Source organism: Mirounga angustirostris, unplaced genomic scaffold (assembly GCF_029215605.1).
Source record: "Mirounga angustirostris isolate CCGP_5_RB_7025 unplaced genomic scaffold, mMirAng1.0.hap1 SCAF_4, whole genome shotgun sequence".
In the NCBI taxonomy this organism is placed as follows: domain Eukaryota; kingdom Metazoa; phylum Chordata; class Mammalia; order Carnivora; family Phocidae; genus Mirounga; species Mirounga angustirostris.
Window position 1 is genome coordinate 161,159,414 of NW_026991712.1, and position 14,471 is coordinate 161,173,884.

The following is a 14,471-nucleotide window of genomic DNA, read 5'->3' on the forward strand; positions in this document are numbered from 1 at the left end:
CCCTTTGCTTTTTCATCTTTGTTGACTGCTCATTCAGCTACATTTTTATAAGCTTAAACTTGCTGTTCTTAGCATTTTTGCACTCCCCCCCCGCCCCCCGCCATAAATACCAGCCTGAATGCCTTGCACATCGGTAGGTGCTCAAAAATGTCTGTGGCTTTGAGGTATAGAGACCCAGGCAGTTCATCCCCTGAAGTGCTCAGTCACGTGAGCAGCTCCTGGCCCCCACCTCTCTGAGCACGCTCTGAACTCCTCTCCCCTCCCTTCCTGGTTTGCTCTTGCACACTTCTCTTTTAGTTTTATCACCAGACCACAGACAGTTCACAGAAGGTCCAGCAAAGGGAGAGCCTGGAGGGAAAAAGTCACGTCTGTCCAATAGCCTGTCACCACTACAACCTGTTGCTGTGAAGTGGTTGCACTGGAGTCTTCCTCCTTGAAAGCTGAACTGGCCATGGTTAGTCCTTGCCAACCTAAGTCAGATTTGCACAGGGTGCAGATTGGAGTTTGAATCCAGGGCTTCTTGGTTTGCAGGACATAGGAGGTGTTTTTAGAGATGTCTAAAGAAAGAAGAGAAAACGAAGAAGCACGGTTATTTGACTTTTAAGAAAGTAACAGAGCGGGCGCCTGGGTGGCTCAGTTGGTTAAGCGACTGCCTTCGGCTCAGGTCATGATCCTGGAGTCCCGGGATCGAGTCCCGCATTGGGCTCCCTGCTCGGCAGGGAGTCTGCTTCTCCCTCTGACCCTCCTCCCTCTCATGCTCTCTGTCTCTCATTCTGTCTGTCTCAAATAAATAGATAAAATCTTTATAAAAAAAAAAAAAAGAAAGTAACAGAGCTGTTTGGGTGGTGGCCAGGCTGAAATAGGAAAAATTGATTCTTTCCATTGTTTGTAATGCTGGGTGCCCTGTGTTATGGGCTTCTCTCCAGAGTTTCCTGCATTGTGTGCTGTTTACTTAGCTCGCCCCGCCTTTTTTTTTTTTTTTAGACTCCATGCCCGCACATGGGGCTCAAACTCACGACCCCAAGATCAAGAGTTGCCTGCTCTTCCAACAAATAGCCAGCCAGGCACCCCTAGCTCCCCTTTATCATAGAGTAAAATCCAAACTCTACATGGTATTCAAAGTCTTACACTTTGGCCATGTATTACTAGTATATACTAACAAATCCTTTAACATAAAAATTTGTTTATAGGGCGCCTGGGTGGCTCAGTTGGTTAAGCGACTGCCTTCGGCTCAGGTCATGATCCTGGAGTCCCTGGATCGAGTCCCGCATCGGGCTCCCTGCTCGGTGAGGAGCCCGCTTCTCCCTCTAACCCTACCCCCTCTCATGTACTCCCTCTCTCTCTCTCATTCTCTCTCTCTCAAATAAATAAATAAATCTTAAAAAAAAAAATTTGTTTATAAAAATGTATTACTGTGGGGGCGCCTGGGTGGCTCAGTCGTTAAGCATCTGCCTTTGGCTCAGGTCATGGTCCCAGGGTCCTGGGATCGAGCCCCTCATCGGGCTCCCTGCTCGGCGGGAAGCCTGCTTCTCCCTCTCCCACTCCCCCTGCTAGTGTTCCTGCTCTCGCTCTCTCTGTCAAATAAATAAATAAAATCTTTAAAAAAAAAATTAAAAAAAAATGTATTACTGTGAACTATTATTATTATTAGCAGTTACCATTTATTAAGTGCTTACTGTGGGTCAGTGGGTCTCACACTGTGCCACAAAAGTATAGTAAGAGGATGTTCTCAGATGGAGAGATTGAGGCTCCGAGAGGGTAGGTAACATGCCTGTGATCACTCACTGGTCAGTGACAGAGTTGAGAACAGAACTCAAGTTGTTGGTTTGAATCTAATGCTTGAGCCCTAATCCTTTCGTCTCCCCTAATGCTTCTCAAACAAAACTTTTCCTACTTGTTTCTACTACCCATTATGCCTTTTTTTCTGAGGATACCATAATGCTATATCTTTGTACTGAAATTGTTTCTTCTGCCAGAATTGCTTTCTGAACTTCACATTTTTCTGATAGTTAATATAGTTTACTGGTTAAGAGCACAAACTCTGGACCCAGATTCCCTGGGCTTGAATCCCGGCTGCGCCATTTATTATCTGTGTGTTCCAGGGCAAGTGACTTAACCTCTTTTTTTTTTTGGTGACTTAACCTCTTTGTGTTTACCTTCTGGTTTGTAAAGTGCAGGTAATAGCACTTACCTGTTGGAGTAGCTGTGAAGATTAAATAAATGTAGAGCATTTAAAACCATGCCTGGCATGTAGTAAGCCCTGAGTATTTGCTATGAATATTATTCACACTAGTAGTACTATCGCTGTTGTCATTAACACAGCCTGACTTGGATTCTGGATAGTTGGATCTGGATCTGTTTATCTCCCTGTCAGTTGCATGTGTCTCTTGCTGGTATGTGTTGCCGTCTGAGGCTGCCAGAGCCCAGGGCATGGCCCCCTCTGTGTACACAGCATAGTGTCACTGATAAGCATTGAACCAACTCACTCACTGCTGCCAGTTTGCATTGTCAGGTATGTTGCTCCTTTGGTTTTGCCGGTTCTTCTTGTGTGCTGGAAATGGACTGCGAAGGCCAGTGGCTGAGAAGGTAGGAAGGATCCTCTCAGACCTGTCTAGTAGACGCTCAGCAAGGGTAGGACATGGTCTCCACCCAGCAATGACAGCCACACACCCACACACCCACACACCCTGTGGACACCGTGGTGGTACTTTTGCTTTGTTATCCAGACAGACTCACAGAGTACTTATCTCTATGAGGTGATAGTTTCATTGAAGATGTGCTCATGCTTGCAGAGGGAGACACTGTGGAGTCAGGCAGATTTGGGTTTTAATGTCACTTGTGCCATTTACTGGCTTGGTTCTGTGTCCTTGGGCACATCTGCTCTCTGCTGTGGGCCTCTGTATCCTTATTTGCAAAATGAAGCCAATAATCGGAAATAACAGAGGAAGCACTTAGGACAATCCCTAGCGATTAGAGGGTACTTGATAAATGGTAGGCTTGATGATCAGAGCAGTGGAGGGTTAGGAGTGTTAGAGCTGGGGAAAAAAGTGGTAGAGGGAAGGAACTAACAGTTCCTGCACATCTGCTGTGTACCAGGCATTGTGCTAGGCTCTTGACCCACTTAGATTTCATTTGGTTATTCTTGGACTTCTCTGTCAGTTTGGTGTTGTCATCCGCATTTTACAAATGAGGAAACAAGTAATTTGCTTGAGGTTTCATACGAGGTAATGGATGGAGCCAGTGAAAGAGCCAGGTCTGTTTTATTCCAAAGCCCAAGGCTTCTTTCCCCAAACACTCTAATTTCTCATAAAGTGCCACACAAGTTCTATGGATGAGAAGGTCTTCAGAAGTCAGAGAAATGAGACCGAGGACTAGCCTGATGGCGGGAGTGGGGCTTCATGAGGGAGGGCGTAGGATTGGAGGCTGGGCTTTGCAGCAGAGGTGGCCGGCACAGAGGAGGGCCTTCCCCTGGAAGCAGGAGTGAGGGTGGCATACACGGCCGTTTTGGCTGTTTCGATCGGGCTGTTTTTAGGTGGTGGAGCCGTGAGCTGGGCGAGGACGGCCACTTTGCAAAGGGCCTCATCTTCCAGTTGGACCAGTTTGTATCTTAACCTGCAGGCCGCAGTGCAACCCTGAAAGCTTTAGAGCAGGGAGACAGGAAATCAGAGTTCAGTCTGCCCACGTCCAGACACAAAGTGGGGTAGGGAGAAGGGGGAAGATCCTGGAGTGGGAGACTCTCGCCATGACAAGTGAGAAGAGGGTGGCCTGGGGGATGGCAGCCGTGGGAACGAAGTCAAAGACATCGGTGGCCGACCGGCTCTGGGGGCCCAGCGAGAGGGGTGAGCGGATGGCAGGATTGCACACCGGGCTGGTGGGGACGGGGCTGGTGCAGGTGACAAAGGGAGAGCTCAGGGAGAGGGCCCAGCAGTCAAACGACAGCTTTACCTGGGATAGATCAACACAGAACGTCTGGTGGAAATGTAGACAGTGGTGGGACTGCGCTCAGGCAGAACTGGACAGCTCTGTTTGGAGTGGACTGTGATGACTGAGGATTCTTGTGCAAGAGAAGAGCGCGACCTAGATCTGCACTGCTCACTGTGGCGGCCACACGTATCTATTTACTTAATTTGGGTAAATAAAATAAAAAATCCAGTTTCTCGTTCGCTCTAGAAACATTTCACATGTTTCAGTGTGGCCAGTGGCTACTGTTTCAGGCAGTGGACTTGTAGAACATTTCTGCCATCTTAGCAAGTTCTGTTGGACAGCACTGGTCTAGATCTTGGGGAGTACCTACAGGTAACTAGGGGACCTACAGGGGGAAATGGAGCAAGAGGGGGAGACAGGAGGAGCAACTGAATTAAGAAATAACGTTGCTGGGGGAAAAAAGAAAAGAAAAGAAAGAAAGAATGTTGCTGCCTCTCGGACAATTCTTGAAAGAAGTCCGGTACTTGGGATTTGGGTTAGAATTTACTTTTTTTTCCTTGTGTGATGTCCTGTGTGAGAAAAAGCCCCAACCCCAGGTCAGTGATAGGCCTGGCTACAAGACGTTGACATCGAGACCTTGCCTCCTGTCTTTGTTTTGTAGCTCTGGGCCTTCAATAGGTCTGGTTTGGCTTCTAGAGCACCTTTTGGCCTTGCAGTGAGGGAGAGGCTCCAGTTAGCCATAGGAAAAGAAGGCGGTAACCACAGAAGGCAGATACACTATTATCTCTGGTCAGTGGACGAGTCCACACTTAGAGAAGTTAGGTGATTTGCCCAGAGTCGTAGAGCTAGTGAGTGGCAGAGTCAAAAATGGAACCTGGGTCTTTGATATTGATGTATATAAATAAAATACACATTGTAACTAACTTTGAAAGTGCCTGTAAGCAAAAAGCAAAAGAAGTCCTACCATGGAGAAATGACTACTGTCGACCCTTTGGTTTCTCCCCATCCAGGCTTTCCAATGTGTATGTGTATGTGTCTATAAAATGTATAGGTATATTTAGAAGTGTGTTTTATATGAACACAGACATACACTCTAGTCCTTTCTGATGTGTGTAGCTATGTCAGGCCATGCTCTTAACTGCCATCTTCAATCCCTTATCAGCAGTTCTGAAGTCCTTAAAGCTCCAAAGACTGAAAAAATGTTTTTTGCAAGATTGGCCCAAGCTCAGTTTGGCAGTAAGACTCGCTTGAACTGACAGGAGGCTATTTATAGGCTTTATTTATCCCATCGCGTATTACTACTCCTAAGTTGCACTGTGGAAATATTAAAGTGTTTGATTCCTTGGTGTCGCCTCAGACTCTGCTGGGGGTGTTGTATTATAGGCAGCATAGGTAATGTATTAGCTTTCTAAAATCCCCCAAATCCTGGGACGCCTGGGGTGGCTCAGTCAGTGGAGCATCTGCCTTCAGCTCAGGTCGTGATCCCGGGGTCCTGGGATTGAGCCCCGCATCAGGCTCCCTGCTCCACGGGGAGTCTGCTTCTTCCTCTCCCTCTGCCCACCCCCAGCTCGTGCTCTCTCTCTCTCACTCTGCTCTCTCTCTCAAACAAATAAAAATCTTTAATTAAAAACAAAAGAATTGAATTTAAATGAAAATTAATTAAAAAAAAAAAAACACCCAGAAATGACACCCTGTGGCTGTTTGTTCAGTGTCTACTGGCTGCCTGATATGTTCCATAAATTGTGGTGAGCCGAGGGCCACAGAGAAAAAGGATCAACTCCTGCTTCCAAGAAGCTTGTGGTCTAGCTAAAGGAGGAAGACAAAGAGAGTTAAACACAGTTACGGTTCCATTATGATAAATGCCTTGACAGAGGCAAACCCTGGGTGTGTGAAAATACGAGGGCCAGAGGAGACCTTTTGAAGGAGGTGAATCCGGAGCTGAGTCTGCAAGGATGACTGAAATTCACCCCGTGAAGGTGGGATTGGGGCGTGATTTGGATCGGGGGGGGGGGGCGGTGAGGAGGCAGCATCTAAAGAGAGAAATCGTTTTGCTGTGACTGTATGGGGGTTGGTGGTAGGAGACGGGGCTGGAAAGGGAGTCTGGGCTAATTGCAAAGGTCCTTGTACGTAATACTCAGAGGTTTTGGGGTTTATTGCACAGGTGATAGAAGTTATCGTGGGAGGGGCGCCTGGGTGGCTCAGTCGTTAAGCGTCTGCCTTCGGCTCAGGTCACGATCCCAGGGTCGTGGGATCGAGCCCCGCATCGGGATCCCTGCTCCGCAGGAAGCCTGCTTCTCCCTCTCCCACTCCCCTTGCTTGTGTTTCCCCTCTCGCTCTCTCTCTCTCTCTCTGTCAAATAAATAAATAAAATATTTAAAAAAAAAAAAAAGAAGTTATAGTGGGATTGGAGGCACAGGAATGACCTGCTCAGATTTGTGTTTTCTTTGAGATGGTGGCAGAATGGACCGGAGGGGGAGATAACGGAGGCAGGGAAATCACTGAATGTGCTTTCCAGAAACAGTAAATGCCTAAACTAGGCATGACCATAGGGATAGGGAAGACGGTCAGGTATAAAAATATTTAGGAGAGAGGATTTATAGGACTTGGTGGAAAAACATGGGAAGAAAGGAAAAACCCAGATGTCCGCTGTTAGATTGGCTGACAAAGGAATGGAGGTCTGAGGTTGGAAAAAGGGCAGAGTGTGAATAGGGAAGCAGGAGAGGAGGAAGGACAGGAAGCTGTGGTCAAAAAGGAACCATGGGGCTGCCTGATGGTAAATTTGGTAAAGAGCCGCTGACAGCCAGCTTCCGGGCTAGATTCAGGGGAGAAGAGATTCCGAGAAGACTGCCCTGTGGCTGGAAATCCCCCAAATCATGCCTTAAAGTTTCCATGCACAGAGTGAGGAATGAAGATGTTCTCGTCCTTGCCGGACTGGGTCCTGCGGCAGACACGGTGATGTAGGTCTGCAGGGCAATTTTCCAGTCCATTCATGGACGGAAGCTGAATCCATAGGGACACACCACTTGTCCCCAGGAGATGTCCTTTCAGTCTGGCTGTTAGTAGGAACTGCCCCCCCAAAACAAGACCCTTAGAAAGCGCTGATATAGGAACAGAGCTCTATCCCTTAGTCCTTAATTTGCTTTGGCTCCTCATAAAGCCCCATGAGATATTTATACTGAAGTTCCTACTTTGTAGATGAAGAAACTGAGACCCAAAGAAAAGAAGGAACTTGTCACACAGGAGGATAATGGTACAACTAGGCTTCAGCTTACATTTCCTGATACTTGCATGCATTTAACACATCGAGTACTTACTATAAGCCAAGTGCTGCTCCAGGTCCCTGGGAAAGAGCATGAAGACAAGGCCCCTGCCTTCCAGAGCTTACCTTTCAGTGGACATAGGCTCCAATAAGCTGAGGAGTACTTATGAGAGGTAATATCAAATGGTATTAGTACTAAGAGGAAAAATGTAACAGGATTGTGGTTCCCAGATGGTGCACTGTAGCTCCCCAGCACCATGGAGGGAATTCACAGGGCCACGGTGGGACATTTCAAGGTTCGGAAGGAAATACAGAGATACCTGTCAGTCTGCTGGAACACCAACCTTCTAGCTCGACGTAGTTCACAGTTTCAACGTTAGATGGTGCTGCATTCTTTTTGATGACATGGTATCTTTGCGAAGCTGGGTTTGGGGTGGTTGCTGGGATCAAAAGCAAGTACCAGGCAGAAATCAGTGTGGCACATCGTAGGTGGTGTCCCCTCGGATTCCAAGGTTTGAGAGGGTGTGCAGTACGCAGCAGGCGCACGCATCTCTTTAGTCGGTAATTGTGGTTATTTCAAATGAAATAGAAATAGTATTTTTTCCTTCTGTTTATGTGTATTCATTTTCAAACTGCTACTTAAGTTGTTAGGACTTAAGTACTTCATGATTTTATTTTGGCCCTAACTACTTGAACAGCACTGGTAGGTATTTCTTATGGCCTCGAGGCTCTTTGGAAAAAATCACTGAGATAGTAAGGGTGCTGTGAACAGAGGAATTTAGGAAGCTCTGAAGTAAGGGGATAGAGAGATGTGGGCTGGTGGGGGGCTGTTTAAAAACAATAGGGTGGCAGAGCCTCTGACAGCAGAGGCCTGAACGAAATGCAGTGAGTCATGTGGAGATCTGAAGGAAAAGCATTTCAGGTAGAGGGACCCGCAAGGGCAAAGTCCCTGACTTGGGAATGAGCTTGACGTGCTCCAGGAACAGCAGGAAGGGAGGTGTGGTCAGAGCAGACTGAGTGAGGGAGAGTGCAGTGGATGGGGGCTAGAGAGGTATGGGGGCCAGGTTACGGAGGGCCTTATCAACTCTCTCAGGGGGCCAAATTTCATTCTGAGGTGTGGGAAGCGATTCGAAAGTTTTAAGCAGAGAAGTTAATTCGTGTGGCATAGTGATACACCTTCTTTTCACTCTGGCTGCTATCTGGAAAACTAACGACAGGAGTGTGTAAGCGTGGAAGTCAAGAACAGTTAGGAAGCCGGTGTGGTGAAAAATTCCAGGTATATTTCTGAAGGTAGAACTTGGCTGAATTGCTGATGAATTAGGTGTGGGAGTAAGGGGAAAAAGGAGGAGTCACAAGTCAGTCTCAGGTTTTTATTCTGCACAGCTGGCCCAATGATGGTGCTATCTACCGAGCTGAAGAAGCCTAAGGAGGGGAAGCAGCATAGAACAACCTGGAGCTCAGGTGAAAGGTTGGAGATTGGGAGTGGTCAGCATGTAGGTGGTTTTTAAAACTGTGAGGCTAAGTGAGATCACCTGGCTGGAGAAGCGGTCTCGTGCCAGGGGCTTTGCCCGGACTCATTCCTGGGGGTGGGGCGTGGGGTGCGTGGAGAAAAAAAGGAGCCTTCAGAAACTAAGGGAAGTATTTACCGGGGGAGAGAGTGGTTTCTATCAAGAGCTGCCAAAGAAGTTGGAGTGGACTTAGCTGAAAACTGGGAACTGACCGCTGGATTTGGCAACATGAAGGTTATCAGTAACCTTAACACATCAGTTGCGGTAGAGTAGTGGGGAGTTAGGCTCCACCACTTTGAAGGGAAGAGTATTCACCTACATTCACCTATGAATTCTTCATAGGAGATTTGTCTTTTCTCCTCCATTTATTTTTATTTTTATTAAAGATTTTATTTATTTATTTATTTATTTGACAGAGAGCGCGAGAGAGCACAAGCAGGGGGAGAGCGAGAGGGAGAAGCATGCTCCCTGCAGAGCAGCGAGCCCAACGTGAGGCTCCATCCCAGGACCCTGGGATCATGACCTGAGCTGAAAGCAGTTAACCAACTTAGTCACCCAGGTGCCCCAAAGCGAAGTTTATTGAGTGATAGTAAAGTGATAGTACAAAGCTCCCGAAGAGGCAGGGGACCCAAGACGGTTGCCTCTATTTATTTTTTTATTCAATTTTTTATAGCAGTATGGATTGATGGTTATTTCTTTTATACTTGGAATTATAATCCAATATTGCTTTATTTCATTGCTCAAATTGTTCCAGCTGTGACCATTGGAGCTCTTTCAGTTGGCTTCTGTGTCCATTTGACATACCCTCATCATTGTGGGTGTTTTTATTTTGGGAGTTTTTTTTAGTACTTTGTTTTCTGGCACTAGAAGATGCTCCGTCTTGTATATTTCCTACCCCAGTCCTAAAATAACCATATCTCAAGGAGCCCCAGTTCCTTTTATTGGAGAATGGTAGTGGAAATCGAGATTGGGCATCAAAGAGTGGTCCTTGCTAGTGGTGTGTCCTTGCTTCTAGGCTCTCTTAGCTGATGGAGCAAGGAAATGTATGTGTGTATACTTAAATGTGTGTATCTCTATATTTCCATATGTAACCATATGTATCTATATTAGGTAAACATGAACTCATGCTGATATCTCCAACTCTAACCCATTACCACATGGATCATTCTAGCCCCTTCCCCTTGTTTACCTGGAATCTCCCACTCCAACAATGAGAAACCTGGCTCCCACAATCCACTCTCCATTTTCTTAAGTGTTAAATTCCAGGATCCGTGTATAGCGGCTTCAGAATTGATAACCCATATCCCTGTGGGAAACAGCATTATCAGTCAGAGGAGAGTGCTTATGAACAGTTCATTTTGCCTTTAGTCTTACAGAGTCCACTCATTTCCAAAGCTATTTGGGTCAGCACTTTTTTCTTCTATCCCCCCTCAGTGAGGCTGTTTCATACATTTGTAATATAGTTAGATTCTTTTGTCATTTTCTCATTTCACTCCAGGATCCTTTAATCTCCAAAATGACTTTTTTTAAATTTGCATACATTACTCTGTGCTCTAAAGTTCTATGGGTTTTGAAGCCTATGGGTGGTGTCATGTATCCACCATTACAGCTTCTCACAGAATAGTTTCACTGCCCTAAAAAGTCCCCTGTGCGGCACTTACTTAATCCTTACCCACCCACTGAACACCTAGCAACCATTCATCTGTTTACCATCTCTAGAGTTGAAATCCTACAGCATGGAGCCTTTTCACAGTGAATTTCTTTCACTTAGCAAGATGTATTTAAGATTCATTCATGTTTTTCTGTGACTTGGTGACTCATTCTTTTTTATTGCTGAATAATATTTCATTATATAGATATACCATAGTTTGTTTATTCAGTCATCTATTGGAGGACATCTTGGTTGCTTTCAGTTTTTTTTTTTTTTTTTAAAGATTTTATTTATTTATTCGAGACAGAGAATGAGATAGAGCATGAGAGGGTCAGATGGGGAAGCAGACTCTCTGCCGAGCAGGGAGCCCGATGCGGGACTCGATCCAGGGACTCCAGGATCATGACCCGAGCCGAAGGCAGTCGCTCAACCAACTGAGCCGCCCAGGCGCCCTGCTTTCAGTTTTTGATGAGTATGAATAAAGCTGCTGTAGGGGCGCCTGAGTGGTTCAGTCAGTTAAGCGTCTGACTTCGGCTCAGGTCGTAATCTCAGGGTCCTGGGATCAAACCCTGCGTTGGGCTCTGCGCTTAGCGGCAAGTCTGCTTGTCCCTCTCCCTCTTCCTCTGCCCTTCTCCCCCCTCGTGCTCTCTCTCTCTCTCTCAGATAAATAAATTAATTTAAAAAGAAAGCTATGTGCAGGTTTTTATATGGACATAAACTTTCAAATAGATAAAGATCTGGGAGTGTGATTGCTGGATCATATGGTAAGGCTGTTTAGCTTTGTAAGAAACTATCAAACTGCTTGCAAAGTGGCTGTACCATTTTCCACTCTTACAATCAGTAAATGAGTTACTCCACACCTTGCCAGCAATTGGTATTGTTAGCTTTTTGGATTTTAGCCATTCTTTTTTAAGATTTTTTTTTTTTTAATTAATTTATTTGACAGAGAGATAGCACAAGTAGGCAGACCAGCAGGCAGAGGGAAAGGGAGAAGTAGGCTCTCTGCTGAGCAGGGAGCCCGATGCAGGGTTCAATCCCAGCACCTTGGGATCATGACCTGAGCTGAAGGCAGCCGCTTAACCGACTGAGCCACCCAGACGCCCCTGGATTTTAGCCATTCTTAAAGGTTTCCCATTATGCCATTCACTAACTCAGGTACCTTGGTTCTCTAAGCTTTAGAGTTCAGTGAGAGTAAAGCAAGAGAGGTAGAATACAGTTGGGGATTTGGTTCTCAGAAATAATTTGGTTAACCACGGAGCTGTAAAATTCTAGAAACAAGTTCTGCCTTATTTCTGTTGTATGCTGAAGACAATGGGAAGATGACCTGAAACATTCCGAAAGAATGCTACAGACTTGAGCTTAGATGTTACATATTTCTGTAAGACACATAAGGAATCCATGTTCATCCAGTATTTTCTGTTGAATTGTTGAGTGACTGAACTGCTTATTACGTGCTGGCTGGTGTGCTGGGTGATGGGGATACAGTGATGAATAAATCAGACATAGTCCTGTCCTCAGTAAGCTTACAGTCTAACAGTAAGCTTATAGACTAACAGTCTAACAAACATTATAATACACAGCAGTTGAGGCTATAATAAGACATACAGGGAGCTGTGGGAACACCAGTGGTAGGGCATCTGACCTGATCTAGGGGGAGTTAGAGAAGGCATCTTAGAAGGAGTGAGCTCTGAGATGTGGTCTGCGGGCAGGGCTTGGCTAAGTACAGTCTGTGGGCCAAATCTAGCTCACTGCCTGCTTTTTTACAGCCTGTGAGCTAAGAATAGTTTTTATAGTTTTAAATGTTTGAAAAGAATTAAGAGAGATATTTTGTGACTTGTAAAAATTATGTAATCTTCAGCTTTCAATGTCCATAAATAAAGTTTTCCTGGAACACGGCCATGTTCATGGCTCCTTTACTCTATGACAGCAGGATCAAATCGTTGTGATGGAGACGGTACGGCCTGCAGAGCCTCCGACATTTACGCTCTGGCCCTCTGCAGAAAAGTTTGCTTACCCCTGGCCTGGGATGGGTAGGAGTTAGCTGTGTAAAGCAAAATGAAAGAAGGAAGTGGGTTTCTGATGGGATATTGCAGTGTAACTGCAGTAACTTTAATATGCATAGACTATGGCATTCAAGGAGGTGGGGAGCCAGAGGACTATGGTGAGAGATGCAGGTGGGCAGGTGGGATCCAGACTGGAGGGAAACTTGGTAGCCGTACTGGGAGGTTTGAGTTTATTCAATGGGAAGCTCTTAAAAGGTCTTAAGTGGGGCGCCTGGGTGGCTCAGTTGGTTAAGCGACTGCCTTCGGCTCAGGTCATGATCCTGGAGTCCTGGGATCGAGTCCCACATCAGGCTCCCTGCTCAGCAGGGAGTCTGCTTCTCCCTCTGATCCTCCCCCATCTCATGCTATCTCTCTCTTTCTCATTCTCTCTCTCAAATAAATAAATAAAATCTTAAAAAAAAAAAAAAAGGTCTTAAGTGATGTGATTAGCCTTCCTTTTTCAAAAAATCCTCTGGCCACAGTGTAGAAATTGGGTCAGAGATGGTGGGGTGAGAAAGGAGGCCAGGAGATTAGTTTGAAGTCATTCCAGGGAGATGTTGGTAACGTGGGCTAATAGGGCCACATTGGAATATATATATTTTTAAAGACTTTTATTTATTTATTTGACAGAGAGAGACAGCGAGAGAGGATCACAAGCAAGGGGAGTGGGAGAGGGAGAAGCAGGCTCCCCGCTGAGCAGGGAGCCCGATGCGGGGCTCGATCCCAGAACCCTGGGATCATGACCTGAGCTGAAGGCAGACGCTTAAGGATTGAGCCACCCAGGCATCCCGGAATATATTGATTTGAGAGGCATTCAGGAAACAAAATTGAAAGGCCATGGTGATTGATTGGAGGTATTGAAATATCATTATTTTCATATTTCAAATTGTGTGTGTGTGTGTGTTCTTGTTCCTGTGAATGCGTGGTCAAAAAATCCACTTTTAATAATAGTCTTCAGGGCAGAATTCTTTCGTGATGGTTCATGCCTCCAGTGCTCCTTAACTTGTGTGTTGAAGCATCCGCTTTCTGTGGCCTCTCCATGCTTTCTGTGGACAAGAGATTTGGCTTTTAAGGAGCAAAGAAGCTATTGGCAGATTACTTTTTCTTTTCAGGTTTATCTTGGTTTAACAACTGTCCCAAAGTATTTATTTATTAAAAGTCCTTGGTTTGCTCTTTGGTTTTTGAGGGAATTTATTAACAGTGACAAGCACTTCCTATTCTCTAGAGCACTTAGACCCTTTCCAGGGTCAGATCTCTGACCCTTGCCTCTTTCTTCCTTGAACTTGAAGTCCCACTTGGAGTAAATGGGAATGAGATCACTATCTTATATTTCATAATATGCTGTATGGCTTCCAAAGTGCTTATTCACATGTCAGCTATTTGATCCCGGCAGTATACCTGTGATAAGGGCAGGACAGGTCAAGTCACCGAGGTTGAGAGAGGTTGGATGACTTGCCTGAAGTCAGAAGGCCAATAAATAGTAGAGCTGGTGATGGAACTTAGGTCTGCAGATTGCACAGTTTTAATCTCTCTGTAATGCATTCTGTCTCTAAGAAAAGGGAGTCAGACCAGCTGGGATGGTTATGTTTTCAGAAGTAAAGATCTCTGGATGAAATGCTTGTTTTTTTTGCCCTCTCTCTTGTGCTCCACAAGGCACCACCATCCGCCTTTCCTATGCTTTCAAGCACTATGTGCACAACCAGTGATCTCTAGACAACAATTGGAGAAGCTGTGGTCTCTATGTTAAAGTCTGTGTAAGCATGTTTTCATTCCTTCCACTTCCCCTTAGGTGTTTCTGACTTTGATGATTCGAGGTCAGATAAGAGAGGCCTGCTTGTGGACCCAAGCTCTTGTGGTCAGGATACACCAGACAACTTGCTCACAAGGTAATGCAGCTGTCCCTTCATTTGTACTTCCTAAGGCCAAAGTTTCCCTCAGTATAGAACTGAGACCATTACTGTGCGTGATGTAAGTTGTCCCGGGGTAGCTGGTTTAAGAAATGTTGGGCATTTATTGAGCATTGACTGTGTATGCCAGGCACCATGCTCTTACCTGGATTATCTTATTTTAACCTAAAAGATAGGTAC

The 14,471-nt window shown here is 45.7% G+C and overlaps 1 protein-coding gene across 1 annotated transcript in view; it reads left to right on the top strand.

Annotated features, from left to right (window-relative positions):
- Positions 1–14,471, top strand: part of INPP5B (inositol polyphosphate-5-phosphatase B) — a 47,372-nt gene that overhangs the window by 13,661 nt on the left and 19,240 nt on the right. Inside the window, 1 exon segment of the mRNA XM_045898040.2 lies at positions 14,174–14,270. Coding sequence (XP_045753996.1) covers positions 14,174–14,270 — 97 coding nt within the window.